Genomic DNA, 27,197 nt, shown 5'->3' on the forward strand with positions numbered 1-27,197 from the left:
AGGGCACACCTTGCATAAACCCTGTTGTTCTTTTATTGACTATTGCAGTGTTTCTCAACCTTTTGTTTAGGCGAGGCACCCTTTCAATTCATGAAAAATTTCAAGGCACCCCAAACCAACAAGCCGTAACATGGCATTGCATCCGATACCACACAAGCTTAGAAAAGTAACACATTTGGAGACGTCACATGACCTACGTTCGGAGTTGCAGCTGACTGGGGCGACCTATATTTACTTCATTGTGCATAAATGGCAGATGAAAGATTCCACGGACTAGCATTAACTTATCGCTGTAGACAAATATGTATTATATTACAGAATTTATTTAATCAGCCACGTTTCCGCGGCACCCCTGTTGAGAAACACTGGACTATTGCACAGACCTGGGGTCCTTTTCTCGAAAGCGTCTTTGCTATCGTCGTTAGCAAAGTCCTTCGTACGAGCGACTCAACTCTCTCTCGACAGCGACGCTCACCACTAAATCCAAGGGAACGGTAAGACGGTCTTAAGACGGTCTTAAGATGGTCTTAAGACGGTTAGCAACGACAATAATCGAGAAACGGACCCCTGATTCGGCGTGTGCCTTCTTCAGTGTACAATGTGCTGCCTCTCTGTTGTATTTCTTATGATTACATAACTATAACTAGTGGTGTGGGTGGGCAGTGCCCATCCATGTTTTTACTGCTGATTATCTTTCTATAATGTCCTTGTGTGATTTGAAATGTGCTTTTAAATGAAATGCAATATACAGTAATTGATTATTATAATTATGCATTATAATTATAATAGTAATAATAAGTATATATTTATTATTATCATTCTTCTTATTATTATTTTATTATTATATTTTTTTGTTGAGCACATGAAACTTGTATGAAAGAGGCTACTGTATGTACAAATAAATGTACTTTGGTACAGTGCAGTAGGGTATTTCTGAGTGGGGCTGACCTTCGTCCCTCATGTGCATGTCGATCTGGGGTCCGGCGTTCCTCTCCCTGAACTCGATGCCCTGCATGTGGCGCTGCATGGCCTCTTGGATCACCTCGTACAGGGGCTGGTCCTATGGGGGAGAAGAATGCAATATGTATGGTCAGGACTACATTAAGCCAGTCTGGTACTACAGATGTCCCCATTATGAACAATATTGTTATTATACTTATATTTGTATTGTGTTTTGTTGTGTGGTGCAGGGTCGGCGGGCCAGTGTGTTACTTAAATGGCTTCATGCCTATCAGGCAGTGCTTGACATTGGCTGCTGCCAACCAGCCAAATGCTGGTAAAATTGGGCTGTGGCTGGTAGTAATTTCAATCTCACTAGCCACTTTGGTGGGGAACTTATTCTTGTGTATGACATACCACAGTAGACTACATCCTGTTTTTGCCCCTTGTGTTATGTGCAAGCTCAAGAAAGAATCCATGTCTATGTCTGATATAGATTGTTTCATTTAACACACTACATGTAGTATTGTTTATAGTACTAGTATTGTTTAATCACTTGATCATTTTCTGGGCTTAAAATGTACCATGGTAAAGAAAATAATCCTAAGAAAATACTGGCAACAAAACTGTGGTTAGTAGAAAGCCTGAATGGCTAGTGACTAGCAGCTTAGCCACTGTGGCCGCCGGTGAATTAAAAAATGTAATGTCAAGCCCTGATGCTTACGTGAGAGCCGGCAGGCTGTGGCTGGGAGTCGTCAGTAGGGTACATGCGAGAGACGGGGCTGTTGAGGATGCTGAGGCCCTCGGGCACCAGGTTGCAGTAATCCTGGATGCACTGCAGCCACCACCACACGGCATCGCGGCAGTTGAAGCGCGCCCCCACCCCCTGGCCCAGCAGGTTGGGGATCAGGCCATGGCGCAGGGTGCCTGCAAACGACAGGATGATGTTCCTGTACAAACGACAAAGACAGGATTTATTATTTTTTGAAATTTTGTCCATTGTTCACCTTCTCCTGCCTCACAAATGCACCTGCATTGCTGAGGGCTTGTGCACAAGGACTCTCTTGAACTAAGATGTATTATTTATTAGGACCTGGAAAAACATCTCTGTGTATTTAACTTTAAGACATGTTGCAGCATCTATTCTGATTTTCCTGCACCATGGGCGAAAGATAATTAACATGCATTAAGTGCCCAGTGCATACAATTCTAGGTGATCTTGGTAGATCATATTGAAACTTTGCTACTACACTGCAAAATATTGCAAGCCAGTAAAATGCAAAAAAGGCAAGTTGCACTGCTGCCTTAGGTTTGTAAGTTACAGTGTATATGTGCATTGTACAGACCTGGCCTCCAGGTGGCGCCCGGTGACCAGCATGAGTCCTCGCAGGGCAATGAAGGTGTCCCGCCCCCAGCAGCGGAAGATTCCCTCAGAGAAGTGAGGCAAACCTGCTCACCAACACACCAAAGTCATACCACAACCCAGTAGAAACCACACAGTTAAGAAATGACATACACTGGTAACCTACTGTCATAGTACTGTATGTTACACTTAGCTGGTGCTTTTATCCAAAGCAACTTACAGTTATTTACAGCATATTGGTTACAGTCCCTGGAGCAGTGTGGGGTCAGGTTCCTGGCTCAAGGGCACTTCAGCCATGGATGTTGCAGTGAGAGGTAATTCGAACCTGCAACCCTCTGATCATAAGATCACCTCCTTAACCACTAGGCCATGGCTGCCCATGTTCACCCAGATGATGTTATCCAAATGACCATGTTATACAGTACATCAGCCAGAACTGATGCAGTTTCTTGGACGAGGAAGAAGGAAACATTTTACCATCCAACGTGCTACAACACTGATCTCCTTCTGTTTTAAAGGGACACTGTGTGAGATTTTTAGTTGTTTAGTGAATGGGCAGCATGAATTCTGGAAATAATTTTACCTTTTTCATGTATACTTACCACCAGCATCAAATTCTAAGTTTTCATTATGACTGGAAAAATTGCACTTTTCATACATGAAAAGAGGGATCTTCTCCATGGTCCGCCATTTTGAATTTCCAAAAATAGCCATTTTTAGCTGCAAAAATGACTGTACTTGGACCATACTAGAAAATATTTGTTTAATACTTAGTAAACTTTCATGTAAAGATCAAATTTGGCAATAGGCAACCCAATTTCAATAAGCAGCATAGTTGCAGTACCTTTTTTGACCATTTCCTGCACAGTGTCCCTTAAAGTTGTCATACTGGTATGTTGCAGCCTGATCTACAAAATTCCGTGCTCCTGGACACGGATGTTAAGGACACAAAATCTGTGTCCAGGAGCACGGATTTTGCCAAAATTCTGTGCTCCTGGACACGGAATTGTTTTCTGTGATGGGCACATGGAAGTGCTTTCTATATTCCCAAAGCACTGTGTTAACTCTATCATTAGAAAATACATACCAAATGCTAATCCTAAACAAAATAATGTTGTAGCAATTTAAGTTGTGCCCTGACCAAAACATTCCCTAACCTTAACCTGTCATTAAAGACATATTTTTGAGAAATACCTTTTCCAGTTGGTTGATAGGCTATCAAATTCATATAATGAATGAAAGAATAATAGCTGTGCCCAGACCAAAACAATCCCTAACACTAACCTGTCAGTTTTTTTTTTTTTTTTAGAAAAAATATTTGGAATTAGAAAAATCCTGAGAAAACACAAGACTGTGGAAACATAGAGCTGTGGGAGTATAGAGAGAGCCCTTCTGTGTGTCCATCATGGAAAACAATTCCATGTCCAGGAGCACGGAATTTTGGCAAATCCGTGCTCCTGGACACGGATTTCGCGTCCTTAACATCCGTGTCCAGGAGCACAGAATTCTGGAGATCATGTTGCATGTCCGGTTTTTCTTTGGTTCATACTGTCAGTGTCAGTATTTCTGTTCACATTCATGTTCTATTCTCGTCAAATGTTATATAATGGTGGACCATGTTATGCGGTACATCTGCCAGAACTGATGCAGTTTCTTGAACGAGGAGGAAGGAAGCGTATTTCAATTGCCAAGTCCAGTTGCTTACCACTACACTCTGTGATGAGATAACCCACAATGTTTTGTAATACATTGTACTTTGAAGAAATGTCACATACTGGTAATCCACAAACATTGCACCCTCCAACATGCAACAACAATGATCTCCTTCTGCTTTAATTTGTAATACTGGTGTTTCTTTGGTTCCTATTGTCAGTCAGTATTTCTGTTCACATTCAAGTCAAATATTATATAATGGTGGTCTTAAGAATCCCACCCTTACCTATCCCTACCACCTCTATCCATGGCCAAAGTGTCCTTGATCAAGGCCCCTAACCCCACATTGCTCCAGGGACTGTGACCAATACCCTGTAAAATAACTTTAAGTCGCTTTGGATAAAAGCATCAGTTAAGTGGCTTGCTCAAGGTCACTTCAGTCATGGATGGAGGTGTAAGGAGAGGTAAGGGTGGGATTCGAACCTGCAACATTCTGATCTTAAGGTGCGGTAAGGGTGGAATTCGAACCTGCAACCCTCTGATTTTAAGACCACCTCTCTAACCATTAGGCTGTGGCTGCCCCCTTGCCATTAAGTCTGATTCTGTGTATACGCAGCATTAATCCAGGCGCCTGAAGCTGCATGGACACAGCATTCAGGTTCATGAGATTTGGGTTTGTTATGAGTATGTTATGGGTATGTTAGAGCGAACACATTCTAATGCAAGATGGGGCTCCTAGCTTTTATATGCAACTCAGTTCATGTTTTTATGTGCTTTGGGCGCTGAGGTATTTGGGATTTTTATAGGTTGAGGGCACCTTTTCCCAAAAAGGGCTTAAGCATTCAGCAGCCGTTTTTTTGCAGGTGCCTCAGGCTTAAATGGGTTAACTGTGCTAGGGTCAGCCGGCACTGACCTGCTGCCAGGGACACGCAGCACTGCTCCTCCTTCTTGGTATCGGGGTTGATGCGCACAGGGACGTCCTCCAGGGCGGGAGACAAGGGGGGCAGGGCGGTGAAGCGGCCCACGCCGCACATCTGCACAGAGCCCAGGGCCAGCTGCTTCACCAGGGTAGAGCCGTTCTGCACAAAGCTGCACAGTGACACCAAGAGGTGTGGTGGAGACATGACAACCATGACTCAGCAAGATGGTGAAAAAAATCACATAAAAATGACAACATTTTAGAAACTGAGTGAAACAGTATTGTGTACATGAAATAAACATATGTAATATGGCTGATAGTATTGTTGACACTTTAGAGGATGTGCGATGGAAAAGTACTAGTGGTGGTTCAATATTGTGCAACTGACACAAGTTCTTGTTTTTACTTGCACACAGTGTGTTCTGAGGCAGAGGTACATTTCCACTCTATCCAGTCTCTTATCAGGAGTGCATTTGCTTGCAGGCATTTGTGGTGCAAACTGTGGTGTACACACTGCACACCGACTTCCTACAAAGTCATTACCCACTTTGCAGTTTCTCAATTGTCTAATCATGGGGAACAAAACTGAGAAAAGAGACAGCATTACATAAAAAAGAATGATCACTTAGTTCTAAAAAAAGTAAAATTCAAAAGAACTTGGGTACTGCTACCACAACCTGAATGAATTATATTTTGTAGCAAACTTCAGTTATTGGTTATTGGTTTTGGCTATTGTGTGAATTCATATTTTCATATCAGTTTTTTCAATTTATTTTGCAGCTACCTTAAATGGAATATTTGTATTTTACAACTTTTTTTATTTTGTTTTGCGATTACCTTGACATCTGTTTGAAGACTGCGTCCAGGGCAGTGGTGTAGGCGCCAACAATGATGGCATCAAAGTATCGTGGCACCAGGTATCGGGGCACATGCCTCAGGTAGCCAAACATCGCCTGCAGCCACTTGCCCACCTGTCCATAGATTACAATAAATTTATTTTAGACCCTAGACGAAAGTTTAAAAGACAACGCGAATTGCTTACTTTTTGTTTTTTAAATTTTCGTTTGCTGCGTTGTTTGCTCCAAGAAAGGTTTGTAAGGAGTTTCTTCCATAGCCGTGGGAAGTAGAGGTACTGCCGGCGCTGCAGCACCCCCTGTAGCAAGAGCTTTTCTTTTTTAATGCTACCATTTTCTGTTAGTATTGAAATATTTTGATTATTTTACCATCCTGAGATGCCCAGCCACCCCCTCTTAAAAAGTACTTCCCACTGCCAAACTTTCTTCCAGAATTAATATGACTGAAGGTTCTAGGCTGCCATCCTTTGCCAGTCATTCCCCTTTAGAACACTAGTAGACTCAATGGGGTTCATTTGGAAAGTCGCACCCATTTAGGAGACCAGAGTTGAACCCACTTCATGGCACTGGTAACAATTCAACGTTTGGGTGCTGTGGCTCAGTGCGCTAAGCCCCCCACATTTGGGCTTACATTGCCCACGGGGACCCCGAGTCCGGACCTGCCCCATCTCTCTCTCCCAATCATTTCCTGTCTACTCTCACACTGTCCTGCAATAATAAAGGCCTAAAAGCCCCAAAAATACTTGTACAAAAAACCCCCAAAAAAACAATGCAACGCTTATCTTAGTTTACCATGGGCACATTGAAACTCTTCGGTTCCAATGCTCTGTCCACAGTGTCTCTTATCACCACCAGCACCAGAGGGCGCTGTTGAGCTTGCTTGGTATTGACGCTATAGGAGTTAACTTTTCTACTTTTATTATACTGTAGAGCAGCACCAGAACTGGATTAACACACAGGTTAGACACAGCTGCAGCCTAGGGCCCCCATTACCCAGGGGGCCCCCAGTTAACCAAATGGGGTTGGGGATTGTGGGGGGCTGAATTATGACAAGCCGTCAGCAAATATGTTATTCTTAATTCCTAGTTGGGAATTATGACACCACCCCGCTTGTTGGCAGTGCATGTTTTCTCTTGACTACAGGTGCCAGTCTCTAGTCTCTGACCTCTCTGATTGGACCTTCCCTGGTGACCAGGCGGTTGCTGACGTAGTCGATCATCCAGTCGCCCTGGCGCAGGTTGTCACAGAAGGGGTGGCCCAGGTCATTCCTGGGACGGATGTCCGCCATCACCGAGATGAGGCCTGAGTTCAGAAATAGCAGCGAATTAGGTTTCATTATACAGTGTGTGTGTGTGTGTGTGTGTGTGTGTGTGTGTGTGTGTGTGTGTGTGTGTGTGTGTGTGTGTGTGTGTGTGTGTGTGTGTGTGTGTGTGTGTGTGTGTGTGTGTGTGTGTGTCCGTCTATGTTTTTGACATTGCATGCAAACTTTGAATTATGAGCAAATATCATCTTACATTTCATCTATAGTTGGGCATGCATGCCATGCGTGCGAATGTGCAAACGTTTTCAACTAAGCTACCAAACTTTTATGAATACGGAAACAAAAAAACATGATTATGTGCTTGAGTTTGTACCTTGTAGGCCACCGTACTTCAGGTCCTGCCAAGAGGGAATGCCATAGACTCCGCCGCCGTCCTCCTTCTCCTCAGCATCGCAGCGGAACAGCAGTGTGTTCAGGTCAGCCAGGCTCAGCTTGGACATCAGACTGACACAGGCAGAGAGAGAGAGAGAGGGAGAGAGAGAGAGAGAGAGAGAGAGAGAGAGAGAGAGAGAGAGAGAGAGAGAGAGAGAGAGAGAGAGAGAGAGGGAGAGAGAGAGAGAGAGAGAGAGAGGGAGTATGCCATCACCTACCGTAGAGCTGCAATTTCACCACTTTGGTATTATTGTATACTGTAACTTGACATGTGCTATCAAGAGAAGAGAGGAGCAGAGCAGAGCAGAGTAGAGTAGAGTAGAGTAGAGTAGAGTAGAGTAGAGTAGAGTAGAGTAGAGTAGAGTAGAGGAGAGTAGAGGAGAGTAGAGGAGAGTAGAGGAGAATAGAGTAGAGTAGAGTAGAGGAGACAAAGGAAGAAAATAGAGTACGATGCAATGCAATACAATAGAAAGTCTTCGCACAATGCATGTTAGTCTCCATGTAAGGAAAGGGGGAAAAAATTCACTGCTGCCCTTGATAGACATAAGCAGAAATGTTGATTTGACAGAGATGCAGCACAGTGATACTGGACAGACTTGTTGAGGTCAGAAGAATCTGATGTGTGTGTGTGTGTGTGTGTGTGTGTGTGTGTGTGTGTGTGTGTGTGTGTGTGTGTGTGTGTGTGTGTGTGTGTGTGTGTGTGTGTGTGTGTGTGTGTGTGTGTGTGTGTGTGTGTGTGTGTGTGTGTGTGTGGTGTTACTCACAACTCCAAGTCGATCTTGAGTATTCCTGGGCCCTGGGGGTCGGTCAGGCTGCCTGCCTTGTACTGCCTACTGAACTGCGACAGGTAGCCACGCAACTGCCCCAATATCTCCTGCGACTTTGGGTCCAGACTCACCCTGCGGACGTAGAATATGTAGAATGTGTGTGTGTGTGTGTGTGTGTGTGTGTGTGTGTGTGTGTGTGTGTGTGTGTGTGTGTGTGTGTGTGTGTGTGTGTGTAAAATTCAAGTTCTGCCTTTAATTGTGCCAAATTCTATTCAACTGGCAGCAATGGCACAGATTGCACTCGCTCATGCATCAATATGTCAGTCCATTTCATAAAATCCTAATGTTGTTTTTTTGCATAAATTCAAAAGGTTTGAAAAGCATATACGATGTACAGTATGTAGTACACACAGGGCCAGATTAAGATGGCCTGGGGACCCTAGGCTACAGGTTGCTGTGGGGGCCCCCGGAAAGCAAATTTACATTTATCAGTATCATAATTACGAGCTAGAAATAAGGATAACATGGCAGATGATTTTTTCAATATTGCATATAGTCATTATTCTGCAATTTTTCACTTTTAACCAATCAGGGGCCCCCTGGCAGGTGTAGACCCTAGGCTGCAGCCATATCTAGCCTGTGGGGGCCCCCTGGCAGGTGAAGACCCTAGGCTGCAGCCATATCTAGCCTGTGGGGCCCCCTGGCAGGTGAAGACCCTAGGCTGTAGCCATATCTAGCCTGTGGGGCCCCCTGGCAGGTGAAGACCCTAGGATGCAGCCATATCTAGCCTGTGGGGGCCCCCTGGCAGGTGAAGACCCTAGGCTGCAGCCATATCTAGCCTGTGGGGCCCCCTGGCAGGTGAAGACCCTAGGATGCAGCCATATCTAGCCTGTGCGTTAATCCGGCCCTGAGTACACATGCACTCACCTGAAGGCGATGACGCTTCCAGGGGTGAGCTGCTCAAAGATGATCTCCTGCACAAACTCACTGCGGCCCTTGGAGGTCACCGCAGCCTGCTTCACTATCTTGCTGTCCTTCAACTGCAGCATCAATGCACAAGTCAATGAAAGCACAAGTCAATGAAAGAAGAGTTTTTTTTCTCATTTATCCTTTAGTTATCCTTTATATATGCAGGATTGTCCCATTGAGACAAAAACTGTCTCTTTGGTCAGGGAGTCCTGGTCAAAATGGCAACCTACCGGTACACAAAATTTCCAGATGCAGATAGACACGTTAACCCATTCAGACACAGCGTTATAAATGTGTTGTTACCAGACTGGCAATGGCCAAGTCGTAGTGCATTACTAAAGGCCTTGGCTCATGTCATACTAGTGTAGTATTATGGTAGAAAACTTTTCAATGTCTATTCCAGCGTTCCACTGGTGGAATGGCATGCATTATGGGGCTACCACATAAGGAAAACAAACAGAGAAAAAGGTTTTTCTATGTTTAATCACCCACAAACCAGACCTTCACAAGAGTGTACTGGTAATGGTGATTGTGATCATCTATGTTTATGTGGGATTCAGCACCCAGTTAAAAAGAACTGTGAAAGATCATCAGGCAATAGTGTGAGCGTGTCTTCCCCACACAAGTAGACAGATAAGTTACAATTATAAACTATGACTTCACTGGCCAACCAATTGTTAAACAAACAGAAAAAATCCAAGGGGCTACTACTGTACGTGTATGTCCTTATTACGACTAGATCAATAACAAAACACAAAAGCCTTATTAGCAACAAACAAGAAACTTGTGAATACACAGAAGATGTAGGTCAGAGGACTTCTGTGTTCTGTTTAGAAGCGCGAAGGTGCTCTTTGGTTAGACGTAAGTTTGAGATGTTTGATGAAGTGGGGGGAAGTTTGAACTTGTTTAAAGCCCTTATGAAGGCCAATGCTGGCAATTTTTAACTGTTCAATTATTCAGTTTAGTTAAAAGCTTTTTAATGAAGACGAAGCGTGCCTTAGATTTCATCAAACATCTCAAACTTGTGAACACACGTCCAACAAATAACAGATTTGAGTTGAGCAAACACGTTGTGTTGTAAGTCCCTTACACAGAGAGTTAGGCGTGTGTGAGTGGCTACAGGCTAAGATATGAATCCTAAAACAAAGTGTTAGCATTCACGTACCTGGAGGTGTTCCGAGATCACCACTGTGTAGTCAGGCATGCCGTTGATGCTCTGACCGTCTTTGGAGTACGGATCGACAGTCCGTTGCAGCGTGCGGGCCTCAAAGACCACCTCCTCAATTTTCCCTTTCGACATAACAAGAAATCAAATGTCCATAATAGGGCCTCCTAGGCTGTCACAACAATGCAGTCATTTGCTGACGCCAGGGCACCAAATCCCATAAAATGAAAATGTAAAGTGAAATAAAATGATTACAATGACAATGATAATTCATGGACACTCGGAATACTGTATATGTAGATAGTAGATGAGCTGTGTTTAAGCAATGCTATGTTTACAGATGCAAATTTCTAAATGCACAAAATGGAAAGCCTAAGAGAAGCGTTTCACTAGAACCGGCCCTGGCTGGCTGAATGTTTAAATCATATGCACTGCTATGCATGTTTTGGGTCCTCGCTTCAAGAGTGGCATTAGAGGTAGATATAGGGTACCTGGAATACACATGGAGGGCACTTCACTGCTGTAGTGGTGGGTCTTGGGGTCCTTGAAGGCGGTACGGGACACGGTCACCACCGACTGGTGCGTGCTGGGGCAGTGTCTGGTGACGGCCACAATGTCCACATCCACCTGGTCCACATACACCTGTTGAAGAAGAAGCAGAGAACAGCACTCTCACATTTTTGCGTGTCTATTTACCCATGATCGTTTCAGGCTGAGCGTGAATGGCGAATGACGAATGACAGTGTAATGGCGATCTACATACTGCAACACACACTCATATGCACAAAATTAAATTGGTAACCAAGTGGAAACTGTTTTTATGTTGCCTCCTAAAGTATTAAACTCCACATAACTTGTCACCTACAATACAATATACTTCAAACACGTCAATAAAATAATATTTAAAAATTTGATCTGTCTTGCAGTGTGTATTACGTCTGTGTTTTGTGTATAAATATCTGCTAGACAACTGCTAAACAACACATTTCCTTCAAGATGAATAAAGGAACTCTAATTCACTCTCTTCCACTCCACTCTACTCTACTCTGTTCCACTCTATTCCACACTCTTCCACTCTATTCCACTCTACTCTCTTCCACACTCTACTCCACTCTACTCCACTCCACTCCACTCCACTCCACTCTACTCCACTCTACTCCACTCTACTCCACTCTACTCCACTCTACTCCACTCTACTCCACTCTACTCCACTCTACTCCACTCTACTCCACCCTTTTCTACTACTGTATGTATATGATGCTGACCTGGTTGAAGCCCTTGGCAGCCAGGTCCTTGTGCAGCTTGTTGAGGGCCAGCTTGCCAGCCATGATGCCCGTCTGGAGGTTGGTCTCCCCTGGGGTACCGGGCTTGGCATCGGGGTTCCACTTGGGGTAGAAGCGCTCCTCGTTCACCACCGAAATCTGAAAGGTTGACAAACAAATGTCTAATGTTAAATGACAAAGCAAAAAAGAACAATAATGAAAAAATACTAATGCTAATAATACCCACAAACCCCCACCACCATCCCACCCTACAAAATCGCATCCTGGGAGGGGTAAGGTAACAGCACATGACCACATCTCACCATGTGCGGCACCAGCTCGTCGTATCCTCTAGTGCTGCCTGTGGCACAGCAGGCCATGGAGACGATGGCAGAGCTGGGGAGCGAGTCGTACACCGAGCGCAGCTGCACAAAACACACCAACACACACGAAAATCAGCAGCTAACAAAGGAAATGTTTTAACATTAAACATGTTGCATGATAGTGTCATCTTTGTAAACAGCTACTGTACACAGCTCATCACTGGTACTGCTACTGTGCCACAGCAATCAAGTGGTGTCCTCTGCTTATTATTTGTGAGGAGGGATGTTGAGGCCCAGTCACGGTGGGGAGCAGATGGTTTTGTCTACCAAAGTAAATGATTCCCAACACAGCACTGGACAGCTGGTGGAAGAGGGTCTTTGGTCGTGACTCATGACACAGCGTGTTACATGAACACGTCACACACAAGGCCTGTCTGCCTGCCAAGGAAAAACATGGATCAGAATGGCCCACAGAATGGCCCACTCTTTCACGTGTTAAGCATCACTGTCACTACTTCACGTAGTGTTACTGTGTCACTTTCTTCAACAAATCAACTATGCTACAGTGTTTTACAAACCTGCCAAAGGAAGGGTGTGCACCTGAATAGGGCACTCTTCGACACCCTATAATGACATACTCTAGTATGTCATACCCTGCATCTAATTATAAACAGGGCACTCATTGTCATGGCTGATATCCAGGAGCATGGACATTCTGATTCCCGAGTGATAACGAGTGGCAACGAGTGAACGGTTCAATGAAGTTAATGGCGAGGTGGAAGCTCTAAAACTCTGGCAACGTGTGGCATGGAGACAGAGTTGCCTCCGTCATCATAGTGTCTTACCAAAGAAGAGCTATACATGCCTGAATGGGGCAATCATTGTTATGGGCGACACCCCAGAACAGAACATGGACATAACAACACATACCGGTACTTATTTGTTATGTTTAATGTCACAGTCACTAATGCCATAGTGTCATTTATCTGGCCATCGTACCAAATAAGGGCTGAACTGGGCACTCGTACCTGAATGGGACACTCGTTGTCGTGGGTGACGTCCAGGAACATGGCGTGGGCGATGGAGGGCACCAGGGGCCGCAGCGTGGGCTGCACGAAGGAGCCCACCGGCTCGCCTCCGTAGCGGTACACCAGACGGCCCTCCTCGTGGCTGTCGCCTGCACTCATGGCCTCTGGAGGGGTGGGGGTCAAAGGTCAAAATGTTAGACGAGGCTTCAGTGGAAAGACGCTGCTAGCTTACTGAATATCAGCAATCCTCACTTGTTGACTATGTAGCACACAGTGCATTACTGGAGCATCGATTCAACACTGATGGCGTGTTCAGGCCAACTGAGAACTGTGCCGGAGCCCGTTACGTTGATTCGCAATGCGAACCGAGAAATACTGTACGTTTTTCTCTGCGAATCATGACGACAACGTGGACATCGGCAGGTTCATCCGGGTAACATATAGTCACGTGTGGAGAAGTTTAGAGCCCGGTACGAATGTGGATGGTTCGCAGGTAAGCACTTTACATGTCGAATGTAACTGGTGTGGCCACCGGCACCGCTCTGGTCAGCCTGAAAATAGTACTAGAGAGTTGAACTCATCAACCTTATATTCTTCTTTTCCCCTAAAAATTATTTTTATTGGAGAACTGATTAACAAGTTTCAATACACACGTCTGCATTATTGTTCTCTAGGTTTTTTACAAAGCAACAAGTGAAGAAGTGAATTGCGCACACTGCACAGTAGTAGCATTGAAGTGTTGAATTAACATTGGAGAATTTACTGAGTAGTGCACTGTACGTAGATAATAAGCAAGTTAATCTTTCAGACACAGACTCTGATATTAGGTGTAGGTGTGATTGTATGTATTAATGCGGTGTTCCCCTAATTGTTTTTGCTGGTGACTAGTGTTAACTAGCTGTAGGTAAGTGTAGAATTATAGCATACATCATGCACACTATGAAAAAAGGCATCAAGTGCCTCTTTTCCACTACTGGTTTTCTGGTAGGCCTTTCTGGTAGCTCGACAGAGCGTGACTCGGCCGCCACTTTTTGCTTATCGAATAGGCACGACACAAGCAAAAAGTGGCAGCCGAGTCGGGCTATGTCGAGCTGCAGACCTACCAGAAAACTGGCAGTGGAAAAAAGGCATCAAAGTTGCCTTGTGGTGACGTTATTCAGGTAATGAGTGTATGCAAATTAAGTCCGGTAATATCTGGAGAAAGTCATTTGCGAAGTTGGGGCTGAATATTTTGCATCAGCTATTGTATGGGGATGACAGCAGAAGAGGGTGATTGTGCAGTTTGTAACAATGTATGAAATTAAATAAAAAAATGAAATACATCACACCAAGCAACTGAAACATAAAAAGGCAGAGAGTGACAAGATTAGGCAAATGGGCAAACAACACTGTGTTAACAGCTATACCATTTCAATGGATGTTTGGGGATAATTGGGGCTCAGGAGCAGGTGTTTTGTGCATTCGATAGAAAAGGCGCTTACCTCTGATGAGAGAGGTTATACCCAGGCGCGTCACAAACACATTGTCCACATCCTCACTGCCAGTGAAGAGCTCAGCAACCACATACAGATCAGCACGGACATCGCGAGCCACCCCAAGCATGTACTGCACGCGGCCAGCCACAGCAGCACAGGGATGGAGGAGGCAGGGGGTGCAGGGGACGGGGTGGGGTGGAGCAGGATGGGATGGGATGGCATGGGAGGGGAGGGGAGGGGGGGGTAGTATCGGAGAGTTGGCAAATCAAAAGAGTGTGTGAGGATGGTGTGGGGTGGGATGGAGGTATTGGGAGATTTGGCGTATCGAAAGAGTGTGTGGTGAGCAGGAGTGAAGATAGAAAGAGAAGACAGGTGAGAGAGGAAGGGAGCAAGGACAGCAAGACAGAGGGAGAGGGGGAAAAGGAGGGGGGGATGGAGATGGAGATGGAGGATAAAAGGGGCAGGAGATGGAGTTTGAGAAGAGGTGTGAGGAAAGGAGACAGAAAAAAGAGGAGGGAGTGAGAGAGAAAGGAAGTGGTGGGATGAATCAGGGTACAGAGGGAGAGGCAGAGGGAATGTCAGGGAGGAACGTGCCAGGGAAGTGGAGCGAGTATTGTGGCAGCAAGGCAAGAGATGTCGTTTTGGCACGAGCCCAGCAGGGGGAGCAGCAGTACGATGTGGCAGGGGGATAAAAATGAGTTGAAATGAAGAGGTGAGTAAGGGGTTGAATAAAAAAAGGGGAAGGGGAGACACAAAGGCAAGTTTTTAAGGAATACATTCTTCAAAAAGGGCAGTTTTTAGGCTTTACATTCTTCAACAAAGGCAGTTTTTAGGCTTTACATTCAAAACTCGACACCAGAAGCACAAGGCTGCAACTGTTACTTCTTAAAGTGACCATTATCGTTCACGTATACTATACCATATGCCAGAACATATGCCCTCTTCATAATAATACAGTACAGTACATGTACATAGACACATTCTCCAAAAAGTGAAGCTGCACACAACTTAACACTTTGGATAACATGATGTGAATGAAACTTCACAGACATGTTGTATGTTAATATTCCTGACAGGGTTGCAACCAATGTCAGGTGTTGCTGATTTTTTACCTAAACCTACAATAAGTGCTGACTGTCAATGAGTTGTCCATATCTCAGTCACTGACAAGTAGGGGTGTAAATAGTAATAGATTTGTATCAATGCATCGATCCTACATCCAGCGAATTGATTAATCAATGCATCTGCAAGAGAATCGATTAGTTGTCTTTGTTACTTTTGTCATTATTGCACTTATTTTGTGAGGCATTATTATTAAAAATGTCATGCATAACCAAGCCTGTAAGGTAAAAAAAATATGAACCACTGAATCAAATCGAATCAAATCAAATTATTCAGTCAAAATAACTGAATCCTTGTCTTAAGAAATCAAATCGCCATGAAGGCTCTGATTTACGCCCCAACTGACAAGTATGACAAAGCTTTTGTAGTTCAGCACCAACATACTTAAGGATGGTGTAGCCTCAACACTTCAATGATGCAGGATGCTCAGCAACAGAGCTTGAAACACAGGAATCCCAATTCCTTGTTTCTTACTTACCCAATATATATCCAATTATAATGTACATAGCTAACGAAGGAAGGACATGCCTCAGTTTAACGTCACGTAAAGAAGGGATAACAATCATTCAGGTTCATGTCAACAGGTGCAAATTACAGGCTGATGACATATAAGGATTGTGTAAAAAATGTCTCCAATACTCCCTTAGTAATAGTAAAAGTAATAGTCATATTTAAAAAGTAATGTCTCTTCTGCTCTCTCCCTTTAAGACAAAAACAGGTGCAGGGTTGATGCTCTGGGCTTGGGGTGGGGGAGGGGTGTGTTATTTGGTCAGCGTGCCATTCTCTGTCCACTTGCAGTGGCTCAGTACCTCTGATTAGGCTGTTTATGCCTAGCCGAGTCACAAACACATTGTCAAGATCCTCACTACCGGTAAACAGCTCAGCTATCACATACAGATTGGGCCTGATTCGCCTGGCTGCAGCTAGCATGGCCTACAGAGTACATACAGTAGATAAATACACACAGTACAAAAAGATACATACACACATACATACATACAGTACACACAAAAAGCAGAGGTCAATTTGGAATCTTTCACAGTGCTAATGACCACTTAAGAAAACAAATTCACAAGTGTTATTGACACTGGGTATAGACACACACATACACACACTGTAGTACTGTATTTAGAAAAGGACAATGATCCGATCTGCATATGGAAACTCAATTTATTAATTTTAACTACTGTATATCCATTGCGGAGAGTAGCTGCTTCCTTTGATTGTAAAACTCGCACATCAAAATCATTGCTAACACAAAGTAAAACACAAAAACACCACCTGCCCTCACATTTAGATGAAGTACATTTTGGATTTGCATGTTAAACACTATTAAACTATTCCCTAAGAAGAGGACCATGTAGACTGTCCTTTCAAGATAATGGCACAGTAAATGATATAACATGACACAGTAAATGATATAAAATGGCATAGTAAATTATATAAAAAGTGCTCATTTAATGATATCTGATAAAAAAAACACTGCGTAAAGCCTACCTCTGCCACGTGGATAGGCGTTGAGTGGCAGTTGTCCAGACGCACTCCGGCGAAGTGTTTGGCGGTGATCTCAGTGTACTTGCTCATGTGAGCCCACAGGTAAGGGCAATCCTCAGGCTTCTCGCCATACCGAAGCTTCACACTGTCTCCCCAGCACACCAGCTCTCGCCTCAGATACACATTGGAGCCTGATGCGGAGTGCAGACGTACAGACGTACAGACGTACAGACAGACAGACAGACAGACAGACAGACAGACAGACAGACAGACAGACAGACAGACAGACAGACAGACAGACAGACAGACAGACCCAGGTAAACACATGGACATTGTGGACAAGAATGTGAGCAGTACTGTAAATATTGTATGAAAAATAGGATTTAAACATTTGATACTGGCATTTCTGCAGTAAAAGATACACATACAATGTTTCACCTCAACACAGAAACTGCAAAAATAAAAAAAACTATACTTAAAAAATGCATTGTAACGGTGATACAAAAATGAGCACAGCTGCAAAGTCCAAGCGGGTTAACAATGAATGAGTGTAACATGAAGAATGCGTACAGTAACCACTTCAGGCCATTTTGAAAGCCTTCAGTTTCCACACTTTCAAAATTTGTGCATAACAAAAAGATCAGAATAGAGGAAGTAGACCTCAGCACACTGAAACTCCAACTGATAAAGTTTATTTAAACAAAGCTGCGGTGTACTTTCTATGTACGCTCGCTATACCTCCAGTGGCAAGCTGTAATAATCATTGAAAGGTACCATAGTACCAAACATAGTATAGGAGAAAAAGAGATGTCAAACCCCGCCCACCCAATGCAAAAGCATGTGCTAAAATTCGGTCTCCTCTAAGGGGAGTGTCCCTCCTTCTTCTTCTCATTTTGTGGTGTTTGCACAAGAAGTGCGCTTCCGCCATCTACAGCGCTAAGGGCACTCCATTTATTCTCAACCTCAAGACTCCGAAGGTCTCCTAACCGAAGGTCTCCTAAAGGGAAGCTCACCCGACATCAGATGGATACCGGAAAATAACTAGAAGTATCTATACTAGAAGTATCTCTCTCTAGAAGATCTCTGATAGTACTACAATACTATGACATAACACAGGGCCTTTAGTAATGGACTACGTCATTACCATTCTGGTAACAGCAAATTTATAACGCTGTGTCCGGTTAACGCTACTTTTGTCCTGCACCTTGCTCAATGAGATGGACTGTGCTTGTATCTACAGTATTGTACTTTGTTCAAAAAAAGGCTGTTCTCACCAGGCTCTGCAAAGTTCCTGAGGGGGTCGTCTCCCATCACCCATCCATTATGAGCCAGGAAGTGACATGCCTTATCTTCCTGGTGCATCATGGGAAACTCCTCCTCCAGTGTCATCTCTTCAAACGGGAAGGTGAAGTACCTGTCAATGGGTAGAAAATATAATCGCTAAACATCGAATAACAACTGAAGCAGGTTAATGTGATGCGGTTTGCCAGATTGGACACGTTCCTGCCCAACAGGGCTGTTTGGGATTGACCATCTGCAGGGAAATAAGGTATTGGTTGGGTTTTTCCTGTACATTTATGGGCATTATTGCACACTCCTGTTCCAATGTCATCTCCTCAAATGGGAAGGTGAAATACCTGGGTATACATTACATTGCATTACATTACACTTATCTGAAACTTTCCCCCATTCAATATCCCAGTTGAAAATGAAATAAGGACTTTTCAGTTTAGCTTTTTTGAGATACTGAATAAAATGTTGCTCATCAATGACGTCGAGCAGGAGGTCAGAAGCAACAGAAAAGGATATGAGGATGCCTCAGACAGAATAGCGACAAGAAGAATTAAAGTTATAGCTAAACTCATTTGACTTACATGACCTGGATGAACAAGAATCCTCAAAGGCAATAACAACAGAGCAGATTCCTGAGATGTCCACAGGCCTGGTCTGGGCCCTAAACAAAGCCTGGCTGATTTTGGCACAGATCATCCCCTCACACAGCTACCTTGCTTTTGCCAGTATATTATTATTGGCTCAATCCACTGCCTATATTACTGTTTCTCAACAAGGGCACTACAGCCCCCTAGGGGGCATTAGACAGGCGGGGGGGGGGGGGGGGGGGATGCTTAGTTGCCATTGTGGGGCATTATCCTATTTTATTTTTTAATGTTAAGGGGTAGTTCAAAAAAGATTGAGAAGCACTGCCTATATTAAAGATGGACCAATGGGCAGCCCCCTTTATATTGTGGGCGAGTCCCTAAGAAAAAAATGAAATAAAATAAAAAACACCATTGGCCCTAAGGACTGTCAGCCCCTGGGAAAATGCCCTGTATGCCACATTACCAGACCAGCCCTGGATGTCGCACTCATCGACATTCAGGAAGCATTACCTTGTCAGCAGAGGATGTTTCCTTGTCACAGCACCCATTTTAGGACCATGGTCAGCCAGACGCTCATAAGATACCGTTCCCATGATGCAGTTGGTTGCCTAGCGACATGAGGAAGTAGAGTTTCGTCAGGTCAGGTGGATGTTCATGGTGAAATAGAGTCAGAGAGTAGACCATATTGGCAAGGGGCCTTCCCTGAATGAGCTCAAAAATCTCTTGCAGCAAGTTGCCCTTTATGCAGAGCATTGTTGTCACCAAAATCGTAATGATCATGACTTAATTTAAAACATTGATTGAGATTTGCCGGTAATCCCATCTGCATGAAAAGGCTACTGCGTTGGCTCAAATACACTTTTTTAATAAACTGTAGCCTACTCCTACCTGCTCTTGGTGCCGATGCATCTCCTCCATAAACTCCTTGTTGATCTCCTCCAGCTTCTTCTTCAACTTCGTGCAGCAGTCCTGGATGTCATTACTGTATAGAAGAGCAAGAACCAGATTGAATCAGCTAGCCCTCTGGGCCACATGCCTGATTTCTTTCTTTAAAAAGAAACATTTTAGGGGCTTTTTATGCCTTTATTGACAGGATAGTATGAGATGCTGACAGGAAGTTAGTGGGAGAGAGAGATTGGGGAGGATTGGGAAATTACCCTGTCCGGACTTGAACCGTGGTCCCCATGGGCATGAAAGCCCAAATGTGGGGGGCTTAGCTTGTTGCGCCACAGTGCCCCCCACATGCCTGGTTTCATAGGCGGGGTGGATATGTAGTACATTGCCTCACCCATTCTGAGAAAAGTGCTCCAGTGCAGTTTGGAGATCCACAGTGTTGCCGAAGCGCTTGTGCAGGGGATCCTGAATGATCCGCAGCTTTCCCTTGGCGTCCACGCCTTTGCCGGACGGCTTGTTGCCTGAATGAAATACACAAAACAGGAAATTACTTCAAGAATTAGCCTTGAGCTAGTGGGGATTGTAGCGCACCATAAATGACGGAAGGTTGCTGTATGAACTTGAGGTTCTTTACGACTAAATTAAAGTGGGTATTTATGGTTGCTGTTTGTGTGGGCTTTTGTTTAAGACACAGGAAATGTGGATGTTCTCACCTGCGTCAAGAAGTTTCTTAAACTGTTCCACAGCTTTGTCCACATTCACCTGGTAAAACTCCCACAGTTTCACCTTAGGGAAAACATCACTCCACAGGATTGCTCGCAATATCTGAAAGGGTAATTCAAAATGTCGGTGTGTTATGTCACTTTGTTCAGCAACTGAAATGCCCTAATGCCTGTGCCGAATGGTGTGTAGTTAAAATAATTTTGCAATGCTGTGTGTGCACATCAACACACTGCGAGTCACACACTGTAGGGGTTAAATGGTATCTCAAAATGTTTTACAAAATCATGTGATTAGTCTGCACTTGAAGCCATTATCCCTGTACAGTGATGAAAAACTACTGATTTTTCTTGTGGTTTGTAGACTAAAAAGCAGCAGAGACTGCATATCAAATTGATTTTTTCCTCCATCACGATTAATGACAATTTTGATTTCATTTAATCATGGCATCACAAATTGCGAATTCGATTAAAATTCGATTATTTGAGCAGAATCTAAGGGCAAGTAAAAAAGACCTGGCCATATTGTTACATGCTGTGTTAGCAGCACCAATCAGCCCCCCATGCCACTTACGCCAAGCTGCTTGTCGCTGGTGATGGCGGGGGGCAGGCCCTGCTTGGTGTACTTCCCGTCGGCGATGTCGCAGGTGAGGTGCCAGAGGGCTCGGTCCAGCACCCAGGCAGGCTTCAGGTGCGGAGAGTTCACCATGTTGTAGCCACACTCCGGATGCACACGGATCCACTTACTATTGGCAGCTGAGGAGACGGATGGATAGATGGAAGGAAGGAAGGAAGGAAGGAAGGAAGGAAGGAAGGAAGGAAGAAAGAAAGAAAGAAAGAAAGAAAGAAAGAAAGAAAGAAAGAAAGAAAGAAAGAAAGAAAGAAAGAAAGAAAGAAAGAAAGAAAGAAAGAAAGAAAGAAAGAAAGAAAGAAAAAGAAAGAAAGAAAGCTTAGTGAAGTGTAGACTAGTAAAAGGTGTGGAAGCCTACACCAAGTATACCATCTTTAATGTGTTTACTGTCCATCTATCGCGCATGCCTTTTACTGCTACAGTATGAACAACTTATAATAATCATGTTCATTAACAATAAATATAAAATGTGTTTTACTTACTTTAATCATTCATGAAAAGGCTTGTACAACCACAAAGGCCAAAACAACTCATTAAAAAAACATAGTTTGTGTATGAACAGTGTATTTTCTTGCTAATGACCTCAAACAACTTAAGACATAATTTCATAGTATGCAGCAGAAATGACAGGCAGGTCACGTATGGCTGGTGTATAACTGGTTTCACCACTGCTAGTAGATTTCACAAATGGATAGCCTTTATCCTCTGATGTGTGTGTGTGTGTGTATATATATGTGTGTGTGTGTGTGTGTGTGTGTGTGTGTATATATATGTGTGTGTGTGTGTGTGTGTGTGTGTGTGTGTGTGTGTGTGTGTGTGTGTGTGTGTGTGTGTGTGTGTGTGTGTGTGTACAGTATCAAGTAAAAGACTTTGGCTCTCTGCCAAAGACCTGTGAGACATTTGTGCTCAAAGTGACATGAAATATGAAAAGAAGAGAGGATGCTTCGTGTGTCGAGGCAGGCTGTTCCCCTCAGTGAGACACTACTGGGTCACCGCCATGTCTAATCAGGGCCGGCACCAGACATAGGCAAACAATGCGGTCACCTAGGGCGTCAAATGTCTTGGGGGCGCCACGTCCCACAGAATAAGAATATTAAGCGAAATAAAAAAAATATTTTGTAATACTTTAGTTTTCATGGACACTCAGTACATACGTAGAAGGATCAGGTAGCGCTCTCAACACCTTGTCTTCTCATAATTTACACTGGGTGATTAACTTCGTCAATGAATGAACTCAAATCTCAAAAGTAAGTGAATAAAGAAGCACTCATCAGATTTCGCCATTTCACACTGAAGAAGGGTGTAAGCCCGAAACGTCTGTGATGTGAGGCGATTAAAAATGAAAAAAGAAATCTGATGAGTGCTTCATTATTCACTTACTTTTGAGATTTGAGTTCACTCAGTACATACTACATAATATAAGTCCTAGATCAGCTGTGCTGTAGGACACCACAGTATGGTTACAGATGACAATTTTGTAATTCCACAAAAAGAGGGGTGCCCGCTGAGGGCACCAAATTGACTAGAACCGGCCCTACGTCTAATACATCTAGACCACCATACCAGGGAAAACTCAGCGGACTTCCTTAGTTGTAACTCTTTCAACCATTCCAAGCAGGTCATTTGGTCAGCCAATGAGATTAGCCTATGAACAGAGGATGCCTGCAAGCTATTGGATGACTGCAGGACGTTATAGTCATGTCTCTTGAGACACATCACATCACGCCACAGTGATACTGGGACAATTCCCCTTTGTGAATAGGGAGGAAATAGTACTATGACAACTACACAACAAATATCCCTGAAGTCATCATCACTTTACCATAACATAACTGCTAAACAGCAGAATTTCATAAGCAAAGTAGTTTCCATTTTTGGTTGCCCTACACACTGACAGGGGAGATGTCTGTTAATAATGTGCACCGTCCTGCAAGCTTCTGCCAGTGGAACTCTGAATTTGACTTAGCTACCATAGTGCTACTTAAAATTACAGAGAGCCTTTACTACGACATTATCACTTGGTCGTTGCCATTTTGGAACCAGCAAATTTATAACAGGGGCCAGAGTAGGAGTCATCCCACTCATGCAAACATGTGAAATTATGAGGGTGACTAAAGTAAGTGCCTTTTACACATTCACGAGAGCCAGTTATATGCTGATGAAACAAAATAAAGTTAAGAGTTTAAAAAAAGTTATTAATGTTGTTTTAAGAAGCCCAAGGGTTGTGTAAACAGCTGCTAGGTGAGAGGAACATGTAGATAACACAAGGCTATGTAGTTTACATTGGGCCAGCCAAACATGGACATGGCCATGGAGAAGTGCTACCAAGGGACTGGGAGAAAAGCCATGGAATCCGGCATAATGAGAGAGGGGGTGCTACTCTCTCAGAGCTGACCAGACTCTCAATACAGTGGGCTGCATTCATACACATTCAACATGCAAATAGAGTCCTATTCCCCTATAGAATCCCCATTGCTTTTGAGATCTCATTTTAAAGCAGAAATGTCTGCTCACTTAGATTGTTTTCAGACTCTTAATGGCCAAGCTTTCTGTCTAAAGACCGTCCCCATGGCAGACTGACTTGTGTGTTTAAATCAGAACCTTCAAGTGAGCATTAAAAAGACAGTAGGCATCATAATCACTTTCATGAGTCAGCTAATTTTTAAATGAGCGATTAATAGATGAACACAGTTGCCTGATGTGTGCCCCTTTAGCACATGGAGATATCATTGCAAATATGCCCTCTTTCTGGAAACTTAAAGGGACACTGTGTGAGATTTTTTGTTGTTTATTTCCAGAATTCATGCTGCCCATTCACTAATGTGACTTTTTCATGAATACTTACCACCACCATCAAATTCTAAGTATTCATTATGACTGGAAAAATGGCACTTTTCATACATGAAAAGGGGGATCTTCTCCATGGTCCGCCATTTTGAATTTCCAGAAATAGCCATTTTTAGCTGCAAAATTTACTGTACTTGGACCATACTAGCAAATATTAGTTGATTACTTGGAAAACGTTCATGTAAAGATCAAATTTGGCAATAGGCAGCCCATTTTCAATGAGCAGCATAGTTGTAGTACCTTTTTTGACCATTTCCTGCACAGTGTAACTTTAAGGTGCTGAATGAATATTTTCTCATTTCATTTCAACACTTAAAAAAAAATCCTCAGACCCCTTTCATTTTTATGTCATATGTCACAGTGATTTAGTGATGAGAGATCCCTCAGCGATGAAGCGATCGAGCATTCGCAGCCTGACGGACTCCTACGGTTTACATTTCTTAGCGTGGAGCTGCAAATCGGCTGGCTAATTTTAGAGGGGTATTGATTTATAGCCTTTTGGCACCACTACATCGAAATATCAGACCAGCCGAACCTCTTTGTGACCTACTGTTAAATAACATGAAAATCAATTAAACTCCTGACAGAACAACAACAGAATTCTCAGAAGAAACTTCTTAATGTGTTGAGTGCTATACATGAAAATGATCTACTCAGGGTGCAGAGAGAGAAACCACATTCCATTAAAGAATAATAATGTTATGGAATTAGAAATTGTGGTGGACCAGCAAAGAGGTGTTGAAAGGCTTATTGGAAGATACATGTGCCACCTCTAGGAAAGACAAGTTATAATGTCACGGGCAGTCACTTCTTGTCTTGTGACCTCCTTCATAAGCTCGCCATCTAGAAAGGTCAAGAGGTGGCAGCCGCATTGTGACTCGGTCATGGCATGCCACTGCCATCGGTCACACCAAGCCTCTCCAGTCTTCAGTCTCACTACGTGCCATGATCAGCCTCTCACCACACACTCACTCAGCAGGAGAGAGAGAGAGAGAGAGAGAGAGAGAGAGAGAGAGAGAGAGAGAGAGAGAGAGAGAGAGAGAGAGAGAGAGAGAGAGAGAGAGAGAGAGATAGAGAGAAAGAGAGAGAGAGAAAGAGAGAGAGAGAGAGAGAGAGAGAAAAAGACACAGATAGAGAGAAAGACAAAGAGAGAGAGAGAGAGAGAGAGAGAGAGAGAGAGAGAGAGAGAGAGAGAGAGAGAGAGAGAGAGAGACCCATACAGAGAGTGTGTGTTTATATGTGTGTGTGTGTCAGAGATACAGTATGTTTGAGAGAGGAGAGAGGAGAGAGAGGAGAGAGAGAGCGAGAGAGCAAGAGAGCGAGAGAGGAGGAGAGACATAGACCTGTAGTCGTGACCTTCAGGACAGACTCTGAGTTGAACTTGATGATGTAACACAGACAGCTGCAAGTGCAACACTAGCCTGACGCCCGCTCGCCTGCCAGCCTGCCCGCCCGCTCGCCCTCCTACCCGCCCGCCCACCAGCTCGCCAGGCCGCCCACCAGCCAGCCTGCGTGCCAGGCCTCACCTCTGTGTGCCACGAGCAGTACGTGGGGGACAATCGGCATCTACTGTTGCCCTGGCCAGGTTCAGACAATACAGTACACACAGTGCAGTGCTGTGCTGTACTTTGCCATGATCTATCTATCTGCCTGTTCAAATCAGCCCCAGCTCAATACAGACCAACGAATTAGAGCACATACTGCATCTGCGATGAAGATAGAGACAATCAAGGCCCATCACTCACAGCTGTTACTACAAAAACAAGCACTTTGGAGGGACCCTTTGAAAACATGGTGAACGTTGTTTTTTTTGTTTGTTTTTTATTTAAATCTTGGCATTTTTAGTCTCTCTACTTGTGTAGGTAACTTCTTCAGAGCAATCCTTGCATGTGGCAATCCAGTTGTATTTGAAACTATTCTTACTGATTTTGATGACCCTAAATGTGGCCATAAGCCAACCATATAAAAGCATTTATTAGGCTACCTTAATTTACGACACCTTAAAAAAAGTGTGGCAGTGCTTTAATATAGGAAGAAGGTGGAGACTAGCCTGGCTACTGCAACTACAGTTCTGGCAAGCTTACACTGGCCAAGATCCCATAATGTCTCAGAGTGCAGACATACAGCCATTTAAGTGAACTCAGACCTGTGACTCAGCATTTTTGCGCATATGTGAATGCTCCAAAGTGTACCCAGACCCCTTGAAAGTGAACCGTACTGAGACCTTCATTGACGTGGTCTCAGTACGGTTTGCTTACGAGTCCTGACAAGTTGCGTTTGAGGGTAGGTGTAATCACTTAAGGAGAGTTCTAGAGGACCTGGTTTGATCAAAAAGAGGACTGACACACCACAAAAGCCAAACAGGACCAGAAAGATTAGCCGGTTCTTATTCTTAGACACTCACAATATGAACAAAAACAGAACAGAGTCCTTTTGCTGTCGGTTTGCTTTTTGGTCTACTGAAAGAGGACTGAGTTCGGCTCACTTAAAGAGGCCTAGGTGTGAAAATGCCCTTAGCATGTGTCAGTCAAATGCCTGTTGGATGCTCTTGGTTGAAGCTACAATTAATCAGACTACTTTTTCTTCTCGCTCAGCTATCTGCAGAGCTAACTGGATAATCAAACTTTCATCAAAGCCACTTCCTAGCAAAATATCCTTTCTTTGTATAAATTCTTTAAGGGTGGCCTTTTGCGCCATTTTCAATGAAAACTTGCCTTTAAATCCTCTCAAAATAATACAACTGAGTCAGAGGTGTGCCGCTGCCACACGTTTGTCATGTTGGCTCACAGATAGGTAGCTTACCAGTCATAGAACTACTGTAATATGTCATCACCTTAAACCCATCTCAATTGTGGAATTGGAGGAAGTGCTTGTGTTGAATAGGCATTACACATCTGGGGGTAGTTTGAAATGGAGGACATAGCCAGTTACTTGGTACTTTGTTGTGAAATTTGGTGGCGTGTTAAAGCGATGGTTCGGAGTAGAATCACCCTAATGCCATTTGAACCGTGACACCCATCCACCTTTACACCCGAAGTGTTTTCTGCCGCAGGCTTACATCAACAGAGTTGCCGTGTTATTCGATGTTTATTCCGGATAGCTTGACTCAAGCGCATATGGATCCTGGGCACCGTCTCCAAACTTTCCCCACAAAAATAACATGTCATGACACCAAACTTCTACAGTATAACAAATGTGGT

The 27,197-nt window shown here is 43.8% G+C and overlaps 1 protein-coding gene across 4 annotated transcripts in view; it reads right to left on the bottom strand.

Moving 5' to 3' along the window:
* agla (amylo-alpha-1, 6-glucosidase, 4-alpha-glucanotransferase a) overlaps positions 1-27,197 on the bottom strand; it is a 43,226-nt gene that overhangs the window by 6,159 nt on the left and 9,870 nt on the right. For 3 of the 4 annotated variants that reach the window (XM_063207000.1, XM_063206999.1, XM_063206997.1), the window contains 22 exons: positions 21,094-21,275; positions 20,514-20,625; positions 20,195-20,321; positions 19,795-19,888; positions 19,417-19,514; positions 18,301-18,440; positions 17,030-17,217; positions 14,417-14,540; positions 12,936-13,099; positions 11,908-12,009; positions 11,588-11,743; positions 10,814-10,964; positions 10,323-10,447; positions 9,116-9,228; positions 8,186-8,320; positions 7,363-7,493; positions 6,894-7,030; positions 5,712-5,845; positions 4,869-5,044; positions 2,286-2,388; positions 1,664-1,889; positions 949-1,060 (listed from right to left, as the gene is read on the bottom strand). In XM_063207000.1, coding sequence (XP_063063070.1) covers positions 949-1,060; positions 1,664-1,889; positions 2,286-2,388; positions 4,869-5,044; positions 5,712-5,845; positions 6,894-7,030; positions 7,363-7,493; positions 8,186-8,320; positions 9,116-9,228; positions 10,323-10,447; positions 10,814-10,964; positions 11,588-11,743; positions 11,908-12,009; positions 12,936-13,099; positions 14,417-14,540; positions 17,030-17,217; positions 18,301-18,440; positions 19,417-19,514; positions 19,795-19,888; positions 20,195-20,321; positions 20,514-20,625; positions 21,094-21,275 — 3,030 coding nt within the window. Of the gene's footprint in view, positions 1-948; positions 1,061-1,663; positions 1,890-2,285; positions 2,389-4,868; positions 5,045-5,711; positions 5,846-6,893; positions 7,031-7,362; positions 7,494-8,185; positions 8,321-9,115; positions 9,229-10,322; positions 10,448-10,813; positions 10,965-11,587; positions 11,744-11,907; positions 12,010-12,935; positions 13,100-14,416; positions 14,541-16,341; positions 16,466-17,029; positions 17,218-18,300; positions 18,441-19,416; positions 19,515-19,794; positions 19,889-20,194; positions 20,322-20,513; positions 20,626-21,093; positions 21,276-27,197 lie in introns of all 4 variants that reach the window. The other variant, XM_063206998.1, reaches the window with a different exon arrangement.

This window comes from Engraulis encrasicolus, chromosome 9 (assembly GCF_034702125.1).
Source record: "Engraulis encrasicolus isolate BLACKSEA-1 chromosome 9, IST_EnEncr_1.0, whole genome shotgun sequence".
NCBI lineage: Eukaryota > Metazoa > Chordata > Actinopteri > Clupeiformes > Engraulidae > Engraulis > Engraulis encrasicolus.